Here is a 20,499-nt window from a genome sequence, read left to right on the forward strand (position 1 = left end):
TTGTTGTCGAAACTAGAACTTTCTAGAATTTCAATAAACTATTACATGTTGCCGAACTATGAAAAACAAAGAACTGCGTATCCATCGGGAACCTCACATTTTTAGGATTAAAGTATATGTTCTTCCAGGCTTTTTATTAAGATTCGTTCAGCTATTAATGCTACAAACTTTAACAAACATCCATCCATCTAAACTTTCATATTTACATATTTGTAAGATAAAACAAAAGAAAAACAATGTGTTTTTAAAAATTTTTGACAGTCGTAACCAACAATTATATTTTCATCGCGCAGAGTATTGCAAATTAAAACTCTCTTTATTTAAATATCGAACTTAAAGTTTTCTTAAAAATATCATGCATAAAGTGTGCTCAGAGACCCTGAAATTATTATGTTCACTGAAGTGGAATAACGGCCTCAAGTTTGCTTTCATCTCAACGGATCTTATCGAAATACATGAAACGATAAGTTATTGCCATACCAAATACATTTCTTTTTATATTTTTTTTGTAGAATACTAATTAATTTGAGAGGAATAACTGCATAATCATCACAATATACGTCCACGAAAGGGCATGGAGTCCACTTTTAGTTTGACTAGGTAATAGTCAACCACGCAGAACCACCCATACTAATATTTGACATGATTTGATAAATGGACAGCAACCTCTATAGCGTTCGTCTATTTATTTTATTCGTAGTCCGTAATCTGACGGAAATACTGACGTCGGTAATTTGTCTTTGAACCTTTTTTCGGGTTATAAATGAACATTTTAAACGGAAAAAGTAAGCGAGTGACGTTGAAGGAACATTAATCTAGACAAATGACGATCGCAACGCAATGATTTTTAATTTCAAAATCTGGGGATCTATCACGAATATTTGCGTGTCAGTACGAGAACATACTCGTATTACTTTACGTCCGGTATCCGCTGCACAAATGTAATAAAAAAATGTTGAAAACGTTACGAGGACGTGCTCACGACTATTCATGATAAGCTCTTGCAGGAGCAAAACATCATTGTGTGCAAATTTATCACTATGTGATTTAGTGATGAGATACATTTGGAGTAGTCTCTATTGTGCCTTGAATCTGTGTGAAACTTCAGATTTTCGAGATATCATCCTTCATCAACAAACATCCATCGATCCAACTAAACTTTTGCATTCATAATATTAGGAAGATTTTTGGTTACTTAAGTTTCGTTGTGATTTTAACATGATATGAAACGCTTATTTGATTTTTTAAATTTACGGAAATCTTTTCCGATTACAAAATCTTTGTAAATTTCTCATAATGTGATAATGAAAATAAATTAAAACCCTCGTAATGGTTAAATCATTTTCTAATATTCTTACGCTTCGTTGCTCCAAAAATTTCAAAGACGAGATTAGGCAAATGCGGTTTGGAAAGCCGTCCGCATCGTTTCCTGCTTAAAGTCAGGATCAAATTCGCATCACTGCGGTTCCTATCCCTGGCACCAATATTTCTTTCGTTTCACGCATCGCCGCACGGAAAAATCGCCTTTTATGAACTGTCCCGAAGTGTAATGCTCCTATTGCGGTTGTCGATTTTATAAATTCATTTTCATTTATTACATCCCTTCTGTTTTATACATCGATGTAAACATTAAATGTATAACATTCCTAAATAAATACGTCTAAAACTTTAATATTGGTATACTAAAAACTTTTTCTATCAAAGCATGTTTTGTACTTTGAAATATACGGTTAAAATGTAGTACACCCGTATTTCGTTGGAATTTCAAAATAATTTAAATATTTGTTAATAATATTTTCGTATAAAGTATTCAAGGTAAAAAGATATAAAAGTGCTATTGCGATACAATCCAACGGAGCATTCGCCAACGCGTGAAATATTTAAGGTAGATTATTCAGTCAGCTTGAAAGGGGTATTTTGGGGGCAAGTGAGGTGAAACTCGATACAGATTATGGACGCTTTAGCAACCTTTAACATACTGACGAGATTTTTTTTATATTTGTACGGAAAGTTATGAACTATACTATTTTTACTACAAAAGTACCTTTTTGTGTCAAAAGTATTAAAGAAGCCATAATTTTTAAGTTTTTTTTACACAAGAAATGGTTCTTACAAAAGCCTATTATACTGAAACAAAGTAAAGAAAACTGCAACCGTGAAAGAGTTTTAGCTTTTAACAATTAAAGTATTTTCACTTTGACTCACTGTATAACTTTGTCCAGCGAAAATGAAATATAAAAAAATTCATATTTCAAAAGTCTAATGAAAAATTTCATTTCGAAATATTAACTAAAATTTGAAACAGTTTGGAAATTTGTTCATCTTTTACTTTCTATTAACAATGTTTACATAAAAATGACTTCTCGTAGGCATAAAAAAGCTCTTTTGTCTTGTTACCTTAACTTTATTTATAGAGTAGTTTGAGCGGAGTATAATCTGTTGAATTATTCAGGTGGGCTTCCAGATTCTGTGATGGAGATCGACTACATGACAGTTGTACGAACTCAATTTTGCTATGACTAGATTTTTTAGTAAAAAAATATTTATACAGTAAACTCATCTCACAAATTTAGCGGGAATAGCTAAAATGATCGGAAGTTTTTTATGATAAAAGGCAAATGAGTGAGCTTTTATTTCGCCGAAACAGCGAAGTATCCCCAGCCCATAATGCAAAGGGTTAGAAGGATACGGATGCGTTATCTACCTTTATTGGGCAAAGAAACGTAAAGAACGCGAATATTTTCGACCCCCATTCCTTTCCCTACTTTCTACTTTCTATTTGTGTGAAACGTTTTACAAAGTCTCTTGTTACAAGTATATTTATGATTGTAAAAGCTACGATAATTTGATTTCTTTAAATATTTAGAATAATTTTGACATTTGTGTCTTCAAAGTCGGTTGTTAAAACCCAAGTAATCCTACGAGATTTGAGATTTACTTTTCGAAAATTGTATCCGATGTTTCTCGAAAAGGATTTTCGCCTATCGCATTTGACATCGAGCTGACTGAATAACATATAAGGTTTGCAATTTCTTTTTACGCTATTTGGGTTAAAAGATGTTATGTAGGAGTTTTCACAATAAAAATAAAAATAAAAAGGAATACGTAATGTATCAAGAAATGCCTCGGGAATATTAGAGAGAAACGACGCGCTTCGCTGACTCGGAAACAAAGATCAAGAACGAACAGAGGCCGAGTGGGTACGGTGGAGATATAAATGTAATTTTATTGTCATATAACATACCGTACATTGTCAAGGAAACATCTATTTACACTGTCTATTTATAGCTCTACAAAATAAACACATTTAGTTTATTAGGTAACAGTTTTTAATTTTTACCTCAAAACAATAAAAAAGATTTAGAGCGCGCGCACACCTTTAGCTAAACTATCGCACAACTGTGTAGTCTCGCTTTGATTCCTATGAGCTTATATGGAGGTGCGCACACTACTTGATTTCCAGTTGTGCAACTAAACAGTTGAAGTGGCTGCGAAACAATCGACAATCGCCCAACAATTATGCGACAGTTTAGCAAAGATGTACGCCACTCTTAACGTGATAACGTCATAAGCCGAACACGCAGGCAGATCATACCTCAATTTCGCTTTTACCATACTCTCGCTTGCACACTCGGCTCAAAAATATCATTACAATGATTCACGATTTTTCCTGCGTGCAGCCAGCTTTCATCAATTTGATGTACTCTGGTGTTTGGTCAAAAAGCTTCTATGTCGACAAAATCCAATCACGTAAGTGCTGATCAATTTTTATGGCGGTAATTAATCAACGGAGAGTACGAGTACATACGCCTGCCTGTATGCGTGGAGAGAAATATCTAATAAAAAAATTTCTGAAAGGAAAAATTCTCTCAAAATCTTTTAATTCGTACTAGCCTAAAGCAGTTTTGGGAAAATTATTTGTCCAAATTTTGAAGTAACATGAAATGTCGTGTTTTTATCTTACAAAGTCAAATACCTTTCTTTTTTGGTTAGAATAAAATAATGGAATTAAAAAAAATGTTTTCGCAATACTAGAAATATGCACAACATTCATTACACAATCCTAAAAATTACAACAAGTAAAAACCACACGAAAATATAAAATAAAAACAGGAACATTATTAAAACATAAAGATTATTATTTCTATGTCGAGATCAAGGACAGTAAAGCTGTTATGGGACATACCTTAACAGCTTCTTTTATAGCAGCAAAAGTTGGGCGCTGAACAAAATTGCCCCCAATAAATAATGTAGGCGATCAATTGCCTCCCGTAATGAAAACCCCGATCTGCTGTTGCCATAAACAAAATCCTCTTTTATAGGGTAAGATAGCAAATTTTACACAGCCATTTCTTAGGCGATGAAATCCTTTTTACTCGTAAAATGTCTTTACATGTTCCTCTATCAGTAGCAGTAAAATGCAAGATATTATTCAATAAAACTGCAAGTTTTCTGAGAAATCTTTGTTTAGTATTTGAAACGTAAATGTATGTGGCTTACGTTATATCATTTTGTAGTAATAGTTACAGTACATTTTTATTGTAATGTTAAAAGAGTTGAATTATTATTTTCTCACGAAACTAACCTAACCAGGTTCTATTTAATAATTACAGTAACAAGTAATAACATCAATGCTGATGTATAAAATGAGTAAACTGTTTATTTGTTGTTACAGAGAGTATCGACAAATCTGGGGAAGATCCCGTGGTAGCTGCTCTAAGACCATACAGCGCGCCAGACGAAGACGAACCCAAAGAGTCAGCCGAACTCTTCCACAAACTGTTCGGCAACATCTCTACAAACACTCACAAACAAGAATCTATCGATGATGTGTCTTTACTCGATCACTTGTATAACGTAGAACATAGTTACGACAACAACGAAACACAAAAACTGACTATGGAAGATATTTTAAGTGTGGACAATGCTAAAGATAGTTTATTTAATGATACTTTAAATGATTCTGACAATATGACTATAGTGCGTCCAACTGTGCACGAAGATGTAGTGACTAAATTTTTAAGATTGATAGAAACGCAACATTTGTTAGGTGAAAATTGTACAGCGGGTACACATTTAAATTTAGGGGAAGGAGTGGTAGATAGATATGCTCAAGAAAGGTTTAGGATAGAAGCGGAGGTAGCCGTTAATAGAGCTAATATGTTGACAAGGTTATGGAAATATGCGGGGCCGTCTGTAATGCATAATGAATATTTGTTGCACGCGAGTGTATTTTCTATGGTGGAGTTCGATGATGACGTATTCGCGGCCGGTAATTGTTACGACCAATATCAATACAAGGACTACCAATTATTTTGTCCGTTCGCATACAGACTGCCCGAAGGACCAATTCTAGCAAAGGATCTGGCTGTTGAATACAAATATTTAAGTAACACATCAGAATGGTTTTACATCGCCCGCAAGAATGCTGAACGAGTTATTCGTAATCATAATCAATTTAAAAGGGGTAAGTTTTCATTGTTAAAATGTATATATCTCGTTTTAACTTTGTATCATAGCAATATTAACATAACATCTTAATTACTCCTACGAGAATAACAGGGAAGGACATCAAGCGATGGCCACTTGCATCTTGCGTACTCGATGCTGCGTAGTGTGAGATTTGTTTTGTCGTAAAATATTAAAACTGACTATATTTTTAATTTAAAAAAAAGAAATTACGCTGTAAACAAATGCGATTTAAAGGAATATGCTTGCATTTTCGGGCTAATTGTAGCATAACCATCAACTTTTTGTCAAAATTACATCGCTTACCGGGCAGTACATAGTCTGCAAGCTAAATCTAATCTTATACACAACAGGTTACAACACGTATACGTATAACGATACAGCACATACTGAGAGAGAGTTCGACGAGATACTATCAGTGACGTACGAGGACGGCAAGTGGTCCAAGCCGTACTACGACTGCGGCGGCGGTAACATCTGGATGTTGACGTACACCGTACCTTTCTTCGGTTACAACAATGGCACTTATTTCTTCAAGTAAGTTAAAATTAATTGTATTTTCAACATAGATATATAACCTGTTACATTTATATATTTACTAACGTTCCCTGCGATTCCGTCTACTTGGAATAAAAAAAAATGTGCAAACATCAAATTTCTTTGTAATCCGTTCACCAATTTCGATTACAAAATAACAATCTTATCTTCGCATTTAACATTAGTAAGACTGATGTAACTCTTTTCATGAATGTTACGGTTTCAAATTCCTCAAAAGCTGAAATAGCTTGTACAAGCGTATGTATAAATATCACTAAACACTTGGTGTTAAAATTTTTTTGATATAATAATAATATATATGATAATAATAGAGACAAAATTCTGTTTAGAAAGTCTTACTTAGAAATTCATAATATAGGTTATTGAAAAAAATTAAAACAGACTAAAACATGAGAAAGTGTTTGGAATATAAAGTTCTTTGATAAATTGATCAAAGAAGACACCCATTTTTACTTAGCGGTTTGGCAGACCCAATTTTAGACAATTCAGTAAAAAATCTTTTAAAACTTTGTAAAATTTGTAAAACCTTTGAGTAACTTATTTTATTTTCTTATATATTTTTATAGAATTTTGTAAATTACAACTTCATTATTGTTATTGCTTACATAAAATATATTTGCAAATAGATGTTATCAAATAACGAAGGTCAAAACAATGTCACAAAACGCTAGCACGATTTGCCTAATGTTCTTTTTTAAAAGCAATTTAACATTCTGCCGAGTAAGGTGCAATATAACACTATAAGTGTTCTTTCCTGACTTTTTGATACAATTTCTTGATACTGGAAATAAGCGTAATTCGTAAACTTCATAATAAACGTAAACGTACAAAACATCATTACATTAAAATTATGCCTAGAGAAATAAAACGGTTATAAACGTGTTATACTACCCTTTCTATTTTGGGGTTGTAAATAATGTTGTTAGTATATGTGTTGTTTGTTAAATGTTTTACAGTACTCAAACACATTAATATGAAGTAAAATGTAAATTATCAAGTAAAACAATAACATTATAAATGTGAAAATCTAAATGGAGGGATGTTTGTTAGAGCTTGTAGCCCAAACTGGTGAACGAATCTCGATTAAAGGCATAGATGTAGAGCATAGTCTGAAAGAAAACATAGACTAAATATTTTACTTTTTTAATTTCACGCCAACGGAGTCACGGACGAAAGCTAGTCAGTAATAAAAGGGATAGCTTAACCACTGTTAAAATTTGCGTGTTTACAAAAACAGTACAAAAACGGTATTGGTAATTTATTTAAAAGCGAGACAACAATGTCAAAACATCTATTTATCCTTATAAATAAAGCTTTCCATTTGATGACATTTACAAATTACCTTCAATTCTTAGACAGGCATGTACCGTATCAAAAAATGAAAGCGTAAACCTTTTCCTTTTTATCGGTTCCGTACGTAATTTATTTCTTTTCTAACATTAGTATACAAAACCAGCAGAACTCTGATGGGTAGAATATTCTCGTATCACTCGTAATCCAACATTTATGTGATTTTTTAACATTAACATTTCCGAGCGTCTACATTTCTTCAACTAAGGAACCCTAAATTGGTTACTTGTCATTCGCCAGTCCCATTCGACAATGTCGGGGCAATAGCTGAGATTGGGTCGACTGATAGACCGGGCGAAATGGATTATTCTGTGACATCACGAAAGTATTCAATCGGTAGATGATAACCGTTTCACCTTTGACAAATGTTATTTTTTACATTTTTCCTATGGATAGCAAACGGTTGACTTGTCTATACTGAGTTAGTTTTTTTTTTTTTTGTCAAGTATCTAATAGAATCTAGTAGTTCAAAGTTAAATATTCACTTATTAAGTGTGAAATAAATGATTAATTTTGTTAAAGAAATATCTTATATTATGACTAATATTTAAAAGACGGTATAATTATGGCTTTTATTAAGGACGCACTCAGTGCTTCATAAATATTAATTATTTCATAAAGCAACATATAAACGTGTTTATGCCATTATTAGTACCTACTATAAAGATAGACTCATTATACTATTATTTCTGCCCCGCACAGCCGCGTTGTGGAACGGTCTGTCCTCGATGATATTTCCAAACCAATGCGACTTAGGGTCCTTCAAGGAGCGAGCCTACGATTTCCTCAAAGGCCGGCGACGCATATTTAGTTCCTCTGGTGTTGCGGATGCCCATGGGCGTCGTTGACCACCTCTGTGTTCCCGCCGCTCGTTTGCCCCCTTCTCATTTAAAATAAAAATACGTAGTAGTAATAAAACTGTGTGTTCATTTGTTTTTTTTTAATTTTGTGTCTTTAAGCATGGCAATAAGACTTTAAATAAAAGTCTTCTATAATACATACTAGTAAAATATTTTTAGTTACAAGAAATTAATCAAGGTTTATCTATAACTAGCTGTTTCCGTGCGGCTTCATCCGCATGAAATTATATAAAAAAACTTAATTTTATTGTTTACATTTGTCAAATTATCAATACCAAATGTCAAAATGACATAACATGACCAACCTTGGCAACCTTGCTACCTTGATGTTGGTAGCAACTTATTGTCTCTTTCCCACATTAGGGTTTTAATTCAAAATATTTACCCCCTAAGTTCATTTGCGTAAAAATATATAGCCTAAAGCGTGACGTAAGGTTAGGGCTTTTTATTAAAAAACGAATTATTCAAGAATATGCTGTAATTGTTGACATCTTAGGCAACAAAGAAGTGTGTGTTTACGCTTTATTATAATAGTATAGATATAGATATAAAATGTAGATAAATTATTTCGCAATAATTTTAACTCAACTTGCGGCCTGTTCTGAATGTTACTAGGTCAGACATTTTTCTTTGCACGAAATTATGAAGCATAACGCACGAGTATTTAATTTTTTTCATAAAGATAAAAGTGTCCATCGTAGTTCTTAGAAATTCAAACTGTATATGATGTTTCTTAGAAATTTAAACTGTGCAATGTACAAATAAAAATTTAATGAAAATTGAATAATGTTGTATATTTAAAAATTCCGCTTTACGGAGATTGTATTTGAAAGAATTCAATATTTGCTTCGTTCATTAAATTGTTGATATTTTTTATTACTCGTAAATGGTTATAATTCTTTTTCCTTTTACCTATCGTCTACAAAACGTGACACACGTTCACATCAACGTCGCTCCTTTCTCAAACATATCTTAAGTAACCTATCTATGTGCACAGCTCGACCATAATGCTTACAATATTCGTGTTAAGAGCCACCGCAAGTACAAATACACCCGACTAAATGCCGATAAAGTCTGTGATATGCTGAGTCAATTAAGCTATTCTTTTTTATATCTGTCACTAGATGGCGCTATCTAAATCATAATGAGTTGGTTTTCAAAAGTTTATTTTATAAAACATTCATTAAGTTTAGAATAACTAGATTTATACACTTTCTTTACTGTAATATTATTCAGTGCATATATCAGTTCGCTGAAGGAAGGCATTGTCTACAGCTTATCTCACGCACCAACATTCACCCCGGTTTAGTTTTTATACTTTGTTACATGGTATTTTTTTACTACAATGTGTGTGTATTATGAGTAAGTTATTTGAAGAGATATTTATTAAAATTACAGGTGGCATAGGTCGTGCCAAATGTTCATCCTCTCAGAATGTTGTGTACCTCTTTGAGTAGGAATATTTTTGTACTTAGTGACTGTCTACATCGTCCCTTAGTGTGATATCCATACATACACTGAATTAGTCACCTAATTAATATCTCTTAATGTACTTTTGTGAAATGTTCATTATTAACTAATGTTCACTTTAGAGGTACGAGTGGTATCGACATAGACTTACGACGCGTCGACATCGACCAATGCCCGCTCAAGCCCGGCTCCACGCAACTCAATATATTTGCAGGAACCGATAAATGCAAGAAGAAAACCACTGAGGTAAGATTTACATTTAAAAAATAATGTATCATTTACATCTCTATGCATTTTATATAGTTATTGGCTTCTTTAATTGACGTTGTATTTAAGAAAAAAAAGTGACTACAAATAAATTTTAGCGTAAAATATTTAACTTCATGCTATCACGAATTAAAAGTTACAAATTCCTCATACAGCTGTACCACTTAACATGTATTTTAAGCAACAAAGTTGCAATTACAAACATCGCTACTTCAACAAATTTACTTTCTCGCACGAGAACATTTTCTCTTCAAACTTCAACATGCGGATGGTGTTTAACATGAAGCATATTAACTTTCTTCATGCATTGAACATGTAAACAAGCACTAAACGTATAATTGTCAGCTGCCATGACCTTTTACATGTTAATGTGTAAAATTAAACATGTATTACATAGTAATTTAATGGATATTGAACAGAATAACGGGAAGTCAAAGATTATAAACACTTAAGATGTTAAAAAACAAACTACTACACTTAAAGATAAGGTTTTTACTTGACCTTTTAAATCCAAACGCATCCAATTCTGTAGTAAATAAAACATTAAGTAGTTAAATTTTTGACAAACAAAATAATTAGATTTTTTTCTTTTGTGTCTGTTAAATGTACTCCGTTCAATTAATAACCGCCAAATACAAATTGCTGTCATAAAAGAGATCTAAATGCGAATTTATTTCGTGAACAAAAATTTGTTGAAGGAAAATAATTTATAAAACACCGGTCACTGAGGGATTCTGTCCATCAAAAAGCAGAGCCGTATTTCTTTGTTCCGTAAAGAAAATCGGCTTAAGCTTCGGGGACTTACATAACAGCGGCGAAAAATTGAACGGCGCGGGAAACAGATGTTTTCAAGACCGCTCTTCACTCTTTTAAGTCTATGCTTTGTTGGAGTCATTTATCAGAAAGTTTGCGGCAAAATTATACTTGTGCAGTTTGCGGAAATGTTTCTTGATTGTCGGTGTTTAAAATCCACTTCGTACAAGCAGTTAAAAGGGATGTTTTTGAAAGATTAAGTATTTTTTGTAGAAAAAATGTTCCTTTTTCTATTAATCAAAATCTTTTATTTATAAAACTCTATATCACTCAGTCTTACTCGGACCATCAGAGAAATTTAAAACATGAATAATTATCAACAATTTCTAATTTAAACAGGTACTTTTTCAATCAAAGTTAATGAGGTCTATAAAGCGACAAACAATACTTATACGACTTGACTTTTCTTTATCCTGTCCGACAAATTGCTGTATTTTCCGAGAACAGTAAGCGCTCTGACAAAGTAGTCAATTACGGCTATACTCTGGAGGCTTGTTTCATAATGAATTCTTTGTATAATAATGATTTCCCAGTGCGTGCCTGTACCCGGGCTGGGGTTCAGGCGGGGCTCGTACCGCTGCCTCTGTCGCAGAGGATTCTACTTCCCCAACACCACCGCAGAAAATCGCTACTACAATGGAAGCGATATTGAAGAGGAGTATGAGAAACATCTTTTGGTAAACCTTTTGAATACTACGAGTGTGTTTCATTCCTCTCTTTAATTTGAATTTCCTTTCAGTTTCTAATACTGTTTTAATTTGCAGCATCAGCTTTCTCTGTACTCGATGATCTCCGCGTTCGAGTGCCTGCCATGTGCGGAGGGGTGCGAGGCGTGTGTAGATGGGTCGCCGTGCGTCGCCGCCCTCAACTGGGTCGTCAGAAGCTCCATCTTAGCGTTGGCCTGCTTCGTCATATCCTGTTTGCCGTTTATCGTTTACTTCACTATTAAGTACGGACACGTCAGGGTGAGTGGTGAACGTGTACTTAGCGAAGAGTGGACTTACAGTAGGGTGACGTAACCTTTCTTCTGTACGCCTCCTCTTTTTACTTCTTTCAAATGTTTTACGTGCAGTGGTCATATCGCTTTGGCAAAATCAAGTCCACGTACTCCATTTCTAATGTAATCAATACTTCAGCGTCTTGTATGTTGTCTTTCATAATCTAGGTTGTCCGAGCGGCCAGTCCAGCGCTTCTCAGAGTGATAGTACTGGGTGCAGCTCTGATCTACTGCACCACGCTAGTGATGTACGGCAGGCCGACCGTCTTCACCTGCACGCTGAGGGTCTGGCTCCGGGAGGTCGGCTTCTGTCTTACATATGGAGCGCTTATGCTCAAGACATGGAGGTTCGCAATATTTGTTCTATCAATGTCTTTTGCTATTTTTTTACCTACCTTAAAATGGATCAACGATCAAACACGTAATGAATCAAGTAAACGCTTTATTAAAAAAGTAGGGAGTAAACTTACAACCCGTGTCGAAACGTCTTTTAGATTGATTTATTAAAATAATTGCCATAACTTGGGTAACCTTACATATGCTTTCAACCATTTGTATTTATTAAAAGCAATTCGTTTGATGTCACCGGGCGGATCCGACGCTCGGTTTAAGATAACTCGTTGATTTCCCAGCCCCGGGATCATTTCATTACGGAGCGAGAAAATTTCTACGAGTCGCGAAGCTTTTAATAAAACCCTCAACCTTAAAGGTCGACATCTTATTCAATTTCCAGGTCGTAAATATTTAGATGACACGGTTAACGCGAACTCCGGCAACTGGAGCTACCAAACAAATTGTATTCATTTATCCCGGTGACGACTTAACCTTGTTGTGCGTCAGATTTGTAAACATTTAAGTACCACTTGACATTGCAACTTAGGGAAAGATATTTACATTCAGGAGAAAATAAACTATAAAGCCTTTTAACCCCTTCAAAGGTGGCAGTAATAATAATCGCTTTGAAAAGAACTTATAGAAAATTAGCTTTCGCCTGCGATACCGGTCGCGTGGTATTTAAAAAAACAAAAGAAGGTATGTGTTCTTCCAAATATTCAGACATCCAGATCAGTTCAGCCTTTTAGGCTGCAAACTCTAACGAACAACCTTCCAAACTTCCGCATTTATAATGTTAGTAAGATTATCAACCATTTGTGTTGCTTGCGATTTCGTCCACGTTAATTTTTTTTTAAATCGGCCTAGTAGTTTTTGCGTTATTTCAATAAATACAAATCTTTCTTCTTGATAATATTAGTATAGATTTGATAAAGACTTAATTCAACAGGATATCAATGATATTCGAAGTGCGGTCAGCGAAAGCTGTGAAGATATCAGACATGTACCTGCTGCGTCGTATCGGTGTGATAGTAGGCGTGGCGTGCGTGCTGCTCTCTATACGGACGCTGGTAGCACCGCCCGCCGTCATCGTAGGCCGCACCAGAGAAGACCTTAAAGCTTACTTATGTAACACTGACTGGTGGGATCATTCCTTCACAACATGTGAGTATATGTAGCCAACACATGAAAGACAAACATTAGTGTGTACAAACCCTACAGTTTTCCTATAAAAGTTTATGACTATTGCTTATGCTTGAAGATTTACAACCTACAAAACCTAACGTATGTGCCTTACCTTGTAACTTGTAAATATTGTCTTTTAGTGAATGAATTGAGAGTTTTAAGACATCAGAGTAAAATAAAGGAGCTCATGTCATTATAGTGTGATTTGTTTGTTGTCAGTGGAAGTGATATTTCTGATGTGGGGCATCCGGTTGTGCATCATGGTACGGAAAGCGCCTTCAGACTTCAACGAGAGTCGCTTCATCTCGATGGCCATCTACAATGAGTTCTTACTTTCTGGCTTCCTTAATATATCTATGTGAGTAACATTACTAGTCCTCCATACTCTTACTATTGACGCAGAGTCGTTAAGTGTTCACATAGAGAGCCCAATAGTATAATTTTATCAAGCAATAATATGCACTATGATTTTTCACCAAACTATGTTATCAGTTTCAATTTTCGTAACAATTGTTTTAACAACAACTATACGCTAAGGATCCTATGGAATGTTTAAATAAACCGCAAATGTATACTATTATAATAAAGCGTAAACATACACTTCTTTGTTGCCTAAAATTTCAGCAATTACAGCCTGTTTTTGAATAATTCTTTTTTCAATAAAAAGGCCTACACTTACGTCACGCTTTAGGCTATATATTTTCACGATATTAAATTTAGTGGGTAAATAAATTGGATAAAAATACTAATGTGGGAAAGAGACCATAAGTTGCTGCCAACATCAACGAAACAAGATTGTCATGGATTAACATCATTTCATGTCATTTTGATATTTGCAATTGATTATTTGACACATGTAAACGATAAAATAAAGTTTTTATAATCTGCTGCGGATGAAGCCGCATGGGAATAGCTAGTTACTAGTATACAAATAACAAGTATTGGAGTACTACCTATATATTTAGTTAGAAACGTAACCATTCATCAAGTCTTATTGCTCAAGTCTGATTTCAATCAAATTGAAAGGATTACTTTAGTTAAATGTTGTTTTGTCATATATTCCACAGTATCGAAAGGTTAAGTGATTAAGCACAGAGAGGAATTATTTGTGAACGTTTTGTTTTGATAATAACTTGATACAAACCGTCAAAGTCAGGTTATTTGTTATTTATGTTATAAATCTACAATTAAAATGTAAGTTTGTTATAAGAAAATAAATGTTGATTATTTTTTCATATTAATATGAAAAAAACAATCATGGATATATGTTTTGATATAATCTTCCTTTCCAGGTTGTTCTTGCAATCTCCAGCGAATCCGGATTTACTCTACATAATATTTTTCTGTCACACGCAACTGACAGTCACGTTACTCTTGCTGTTCATATTTGGAAGTAAGGTAACGAATATTTTAGTTACTTTATAAATGTACGTGAAATCTTTTAGCGTAATAGATCCACAAAACAGAAACACTACGGATTTGATAAAACTATTTAAGAAAATACAATAAGCCGGCAGACTTCAAAAATTATGACTACGCTATTTCATACAAACTATATAACATACAATAGGAATAATATGTTGAAAATACGCCATGTTAGGCAGTTGTTTTTGTTTTCAGTTTGTTGTATGTAGGAAGAAAGCTGTTTATAAGTGTAATATTATTGCAGGCGTATATGGTGTTTAGAGGACACGGCAAGGACGACAAGGACAAGACAGGCAAGTTCCGAACCCGACCTGCTGACTCTACCTACACTATGACAACAAACAACACACATTTTTGTGACAATATGACTGAACGAGAATTAGAGGTAAATAATTTTTAATGACTATGAACGTAATATCTCGTTTGCCTTATAAGTTCTTTGACAAAATGTTGTTGCATATTCTGTTTTTTCTTTAATTAGGAGGAATTCAAAAAGCTGTGCAGTCAACTCGATAGACTACGCGAGCGTTGCGGCTCCAGTTCTAATATTGCGAGATGTATCTCGGAGATGCGAGAAGCTGCAAACCGCAATGAACGCAGAGGTAACTGCGCCGAGCACTCAGCACCTTTAAGACTGAATAACGTGTTCAACGCAGTTGCCGGCAGACTCATGTGCAACGTCACCCCAGGGGAGGAGTCCAGTAGTAGTGGCAGGGATATAATTTGTGAAGCACCACCTACTTGTAGACAAAGAGCCACACCAACTAAAAGCGGGGAAACTAGCAATGCAGAACAAAGTCAAACTGACGTCACAACTGACTCGCCGAAAAAGAAAGACGACCAGGAACCCAATGAGGAAACACAAAATGGTGTTTTTAGAATATCCGGGGAAGCTAATTGCAGCGATGTTCGGCCACCAGACATGTCTAACATAAACGCACCGAGTACTAGTTCTGCGAACAGAAATCTACCAAGTACTAGTACAGCTAGAAATTTACCCAGTACTAGTAGGGACAGTAGAGATATACCAAGCACTAGTACGGCATATATAGACGTGCCGAGCACTAGTACAGCCTATAGAGACGTACCGAGCACTAGTACGTCATACAGAGATGAACCGAGCACTAGTACGGCATATAGAGATGCACCGAGCACTAGTACAGCATATAGAGATGAACCGAGCACTAGTACAGCATATAGAGTTGAACCGAGCACTAGTACATCATACAGAGATGTACCGAGCACTAGCACGGCATATAGAGATGAACCGAGCACTAGTACATCATACAGAGATGTGCCGAGCACTAGCACGGCATATAGAGATGAACCGAGCACTAGTACTTCATACAGAGATGTACCGAGCACTAGTGCGGCAAACAGCGATGTGCCAAGCACTAATAAAGCTAACAGAAATGGACCAAGCTCTAGTACAGTCAACAGAAATGATCCAAGCACGAGTACAAATAATAAAAACAATAGTACAAGTGATAGAAGTGAAACGAGAACGAGTCCGAGTGCTTCAGAATCAGTGAGAGGTGGTGTGAGATCAGGACACGCTAGAACTCATGCTATAGTTATTAATTTAGATGACAAAAGTCGTTTCACGGAAGAAGTGACAGTGTGAAAAGTGTATTTATATAAGGCGCGGGATATCTGCCGATTTAAAAAAATAATCCCCCGCAGTTCTCGTGAGATAGTCCGTTCAGTACTGTAACCGTGACGTCATGAGGCAAAAAGTAATAACTCAGCACGAGTAATGTCTGTACTTACCACTGAGTATTCACTAAAATATATTAATTTAAAGCAATATTACCAAATACATTGTGTTATTTTTAAGGTTTTAATTATAATTTAAGTTTATATTGTTATGTGACATATAAATGTTTTTGATATCGGGTTTAAATTTAAAATATTTGAAACAGTATTATAGAGTAACCAAATATAAAAAAAATGTACATGCTAGTCTTTTCTGTGATTATTAGTTTGTTAAGATTAGAAACAAAAATATGGATAATATTTCGATAATAAAGCATATCAGATTTGTTTGTTACTTGTATATAAAATAAAAATATTAAAACATAATAGTGTTAATATTTACTTTATATTTGATGTTATAAGGACACTGTTATTTTAAAAACTTTGTAGAATAATGTTAAAATGATTAAGTAATTAACTACGTTTATGAAAAAATTTACTTCACATGATTTTATTCGTCAAAATAATTTTAATTAATTTCAGAAAGATCTCTATTTATACAATGACATGTACTTGTAATATATATAATGGCTATGAAAGACGATTAGTGAATATGTGTTGTAAATATAGATATAAGTGTTAATGTATATGAATGGGGTTATCTTGGCTTCCATACATCAGTCATACAAATCAAACTTTACATTTAAACATTAGTAAACTATTAATAAAAAATTCTATGAAATCTACAGATTAAAAAAAAAACTTTATATCCAATATTCATAATCCAATTCGCTTTCATTATTCATTAGGCTTTTTTAGATCTCTGTATTGTAGAGAAATAAGATTTCATGTATACTATAGAACTTTTTTTTATTCTTCCTTGATGTTCAAACTTCACCTTCTATAAAAATCTTGTTTAGTCCTGTTTGAGTTATAAGTTGTACCGGCCAAATACTGAAACGGCATCAAATATGTAACAAAGTATTAAACACTTAAAACTAAATATAGCGTCTGGCAGATTATAAGCGACGATTACGTGAAGTGTTTAAAATTCGTTTTAGAGTTTGGCCGTTACAAAACGTGATTTTATATACGAATTGATCGTAGTTGTTAGTACATCTAATTCCAACCACATGAAAGTTGTAAAGGTCTCAGATATGAGCCTTGAGGAATCCCCACTCTGATATGATTTAAACATTTTGTTTTTGTTATCTAAGTTACGTTATTTATTAGAAAAAGAATTTATAAATTAAAACATTGAAATTGTACATTATTGTATATTATATGCTTTAATTGTAAAATTATTATAAATATTAGTTTATAAGAAGCTAAACAATGTCCGCATTTATAAGGCTTGTCGATTTTCAACGGAGATTCAAAATATTGTATAAACGAATACTTTAAATTCTCAGTAAGCTAGAATATCTTCTTCCTCACATTGTATTACGTAGATAAAAGTGATCAGATAAAAATATTCAAAACAGAGATCATAATAAACTGAATTAAACAAAATATTAATGTGTTTCATTGACCGCACCATTTTTTTAATTTTGTTCAAACCTCACTGTAAAAACTTTTTTGTTAAAACAACGTATAAAAATAAATCAATTATATTTCAATTGACAAATAACGAAAAATCGAATCAAAAACCTCACGTCAAACATGATACATCGAATTTGTTGAACATCGAAGCGTGAGAACAGTTATGTAATATTTATTATTTTACGTTGTTTTGAAATTATAAAAATGGCTAAACAATTCTCATCAACATGCTACAAATTATATCAATTCCAGGTTTGAATTAAACTCTATTATTTCATATTATGAAACTGGCGATCCCATCTTTTAAATCTCATGTCTACCATATACCCTTCCTGTCGGTATCCGTTTATTTATTTTTTTATATTATAAGGTGGCAAACGAGCAAGCGGCCACCTACTCCACCAAAATGGTGAAGCGACCGCTGCCCATAGATTTCCACAATTGCAGATGCTTTGCCTATCCTTAATCGACGGAGGAGACGCACATAAAGAGGATATATCCCTTGTGTCTCCGCCGTCAAATCCACTTTTCCTTCCCATCCTCTCCTCTCAAGAAAAGGGTGGATAGGAAAAGGGACAAAAATTAGGCCTCCGGCACCACACTCATCAGACGAAACGCGGAATTGCTCCCACTTCACGCCTGTCTTCTGTGTGGCTGTGATATTACAAAGGCTATTTTATTTAATGAGATTGTTGCTTTCGATTAGCAAAAGAATTTTTAAAATCGAGTAAGTAGTTTCAACAGTAGTAACTTACAATCAAAACTTTTCTGTCTATAATTATTTCAAATATTCAGAAAATCTTGTAATAAAGATGAATCTTAAGTTATGCTCTAAATATGTATCATTTAGTAAAGAAATAAACAATTTCTATATTCTTGACAAAATTATGGTTAAAAGCTTCCATCCCTTAATAATTTTTTATGAATAAAATCCATTAATAGCCAATATCATAATTAATTGTCTATTGTCTACATATATATTACATTAATAAATAATGAATTATAATCCTAATGAAGTAAGAAAGTTGATCAATTTAGTAACCTCTTATTAATAGGCATTTGTTGTAATTCGAACATACATTATTAATAAGACCGCAGTTAATAATCCTTGTTATAAATTGTCCTATAAATATTCTTATTCCAGACCGTCGATGTTTAAAGAAAAGTCTCTTATTATCACTTCTTACTTCAGCGCATATTTTAAACAGTGTTTCCGAAGGCAGGTATACCATGGATGCCTGGGAAAAACCATTTGTAGGTCGCTCTGTACGTACTAGAAATATACTATACATGTTTTATCCACAACTTTAAACATAACCACTAATTAATTTATATTTAATTTTCTAGTTTAGCATGTCTCAAGCGTCCTGTAATCAATACGCGAGCGAATCTAAAAAAGCCGTCGAATTTTTTCGATCCTGGCTGCAAACGCATGAAGAAGCTCAGGTAATTTTTGAGTCATTTATGAAGTCTTAGATGAGTAATGAAATTTACAGCAGTATAGTTGGATCGCTTGACCGGTATAACCACGACCACACAGAAGACTGAAGAAGTGAAGTTAAAGTGGAAGTGATTTTGTCTCTTGATGGAGATAGACGCGGACCGTATCTCGTCCAATGCCCCTCTCCCCAAGACTTTCTAAGAATAGATGGGAAGAAATAGTGGATTTAGGAAAGAAATATCCTCAATATAAAAGTAGAGTCGATCGTTCTTTATTTCTTTTATTATAGTAGTTGCATAAATTTGTCCAAACACAGATAATGGTGGGCAGTGTGCTGATCGTATTCGGGCTATGGTGGCTGGCCCGCACGCTGTTCGCTCTTGTCGTCAACCTACTCTGTCCACTTCTGTTTGTCCTGCTTGCTGTTGTAAGTTCTTAGACTTATTAAAAGTGTACTTATAGAGCGTTTCATAGTAAATACATTTCGGTACAAAAGTACAGTAATACATTGTAATAAGTAGTAAGTTTGTTTTTATTCTTTAATTTATTTTAATTAAAAAAATTAAAAAAAAAATAAAGTGCAAAACACGATGAAAGTAATTCTTTAATAGTAATTTTCTTTACAGATTTGCGTGCCACAGCTTCGAGTATCTCTCTTGGGTCATAATTATCCAGTAGTTGCGAATTTGTTGCGAAGTATTTTACTCAAAATGGCCGATAGTCTCAGTACCACTGCCTAGCTTGTTCACGTAATAAATTTCAGTTTTTAAATATGTTTTTTAGTAGTTTTATTGCATAAAATAAAACGTTTTAGTCAGTTTGTGTTGATAGTGTTTTAGTCTGAAACACATTAACAACAAAAGGTTGAATAAGCTAATGGATGGATGGATGGATGTTTGTAACTAATTGTATGTAACCAGAATGACTCAACGGATCTCGAAATTTGGTATAGAATTTGGGTAACGGCCGCTTCGCCATTTCGGCGGATTCGGATGGTCATATTATTTAAAAAAAGTTAAACAGTTTTCTTTTTAATTCGGTCTTTATTTAAAACCAAATGACTTCCGCCAATTTCGATAAATGAACAAGAAAAA

General features: G+C 33.9%; 2 protein-coding genes across 2 annotated transcripts; both read left to right on the top strand.

Annotated features, from left to right (window-relative positions):
- The first annotated feature begins 4,877 nt into the window (after window positions 1-4,877).
- On the top strand, window positions 4,878-16,351 carry LOC106112004 (probable G-protein coupled receptor 158). Its single transcript, XM_013294234.1, has 11 exons — window positions 4,878-5,467; window positions 5,823-6,006; window positions 9,830-9,953; window positions 11,321-11,464; window positions 11,552-11,752; window positions 11,953-12,131; window positions 13,067-13,281; window positions 13,522-13,660; window positions 14,595-14,700; window positions 14,972-15,112; window positions 15,209-16,351. The coding sequence occupies exons 1-11, from the start codon at window positions 4,900-4,902 to the stop codon at window positions 16,349-16,351; spliced, it is 3,144 nt and encodes a 1,047-aa protein (XP_013149688.1). The 5' UTR covers window positions 4,878-4,899.
- A 1,699-nt stretch (window positions 16,352-18,050) lies between these two features.
- On the top strand, window positions 18,051-20,182 carry LOC106099269. Its single transcript, XM_013277757.1, has 5 exons — window positions 18,051-18,216; window positions 19,109-19,230; window positions 19,312-19,410; window positions 19,722-19,832; window positions 20,032-20,182. The coding sequence occupies exons 1-5, from the start codon at window positions 18,192-18,194 to the stop codon at window positions 20,143-20,145; spliced, it is 471 nt and encodes a 156-aa protein (XP_013133211.1). The 5' UTR covers window positions 18,051-18,191; the 3' UTR covers window positions 20,146-20,182.
- The last annotated feature ends 317 nt before the right edge of the window (window positions 20,183-20,499 follow it).

The sequence above is a fragment of the Papilio polytes genome, unplaced genomic scaffold, assembly GCF_000836215.1.
Source record: "Papilio polytes unplaced genomic scaffold, Ppol_1.0 DF824135.1, whole genome shotgun sequence".
NCBI classification, from domain to species: Eukaryota; Metazoa; Arthropoda; class Insecta; order Lepidoptera; family Papilionidae; genus Papilio; species Papilio polytes.

What these genes read in the sequence shown, in the direction of transcription:
- LOC106112004 (XM_013294234.1), top strand. Translation starts at nt 4,900, where the DNA reads ATGGAAGATATTTTAAGTGTGGACAATGCTAAAGATAGTTTATTTAAT. An exon ending in AATGGCACTTATTTCTTCAA is followed by an intron (nt 6,007 to 9,829) that starts GTAAGTTAAAAT and finishes TGTTCACTTTAG; the next exon opens with AGGTACGAGTGGTATCGACA. An exon ending in AGTATGAGAAACATCTTTTG is followed by an intron (nt 11,465 to 11,551) that starts GTAAACCTTTTG and finishes TTTAATTTGCAG; the next exon opens with CATCAGCTTTCTCTGTACTC.
- LOC106099269 (XM_013277757.1), top strand. Translation starts at nt 18,192, where the DNA reads ATGCTACAAATTATATCAATTCCAG. An exon ending in ACAAATTATATCAATTCCAG is followed by an intron (nt 18,217 to 19,108) that starts GTTTGAATTAAA and finishes TTCTTATTCCAG; the next exon opens with ACCGTCGATGTTTAAAGAAA. An exon ending in AACCATTTGTAGGTCGCTCT is followed by an intron (nt 19,231 to 19,311) that starts GTACGTACTAGA and finishes TTAATTTTCTAG; the next exon opens with TTTAGCATGTCTCAAGCGTC.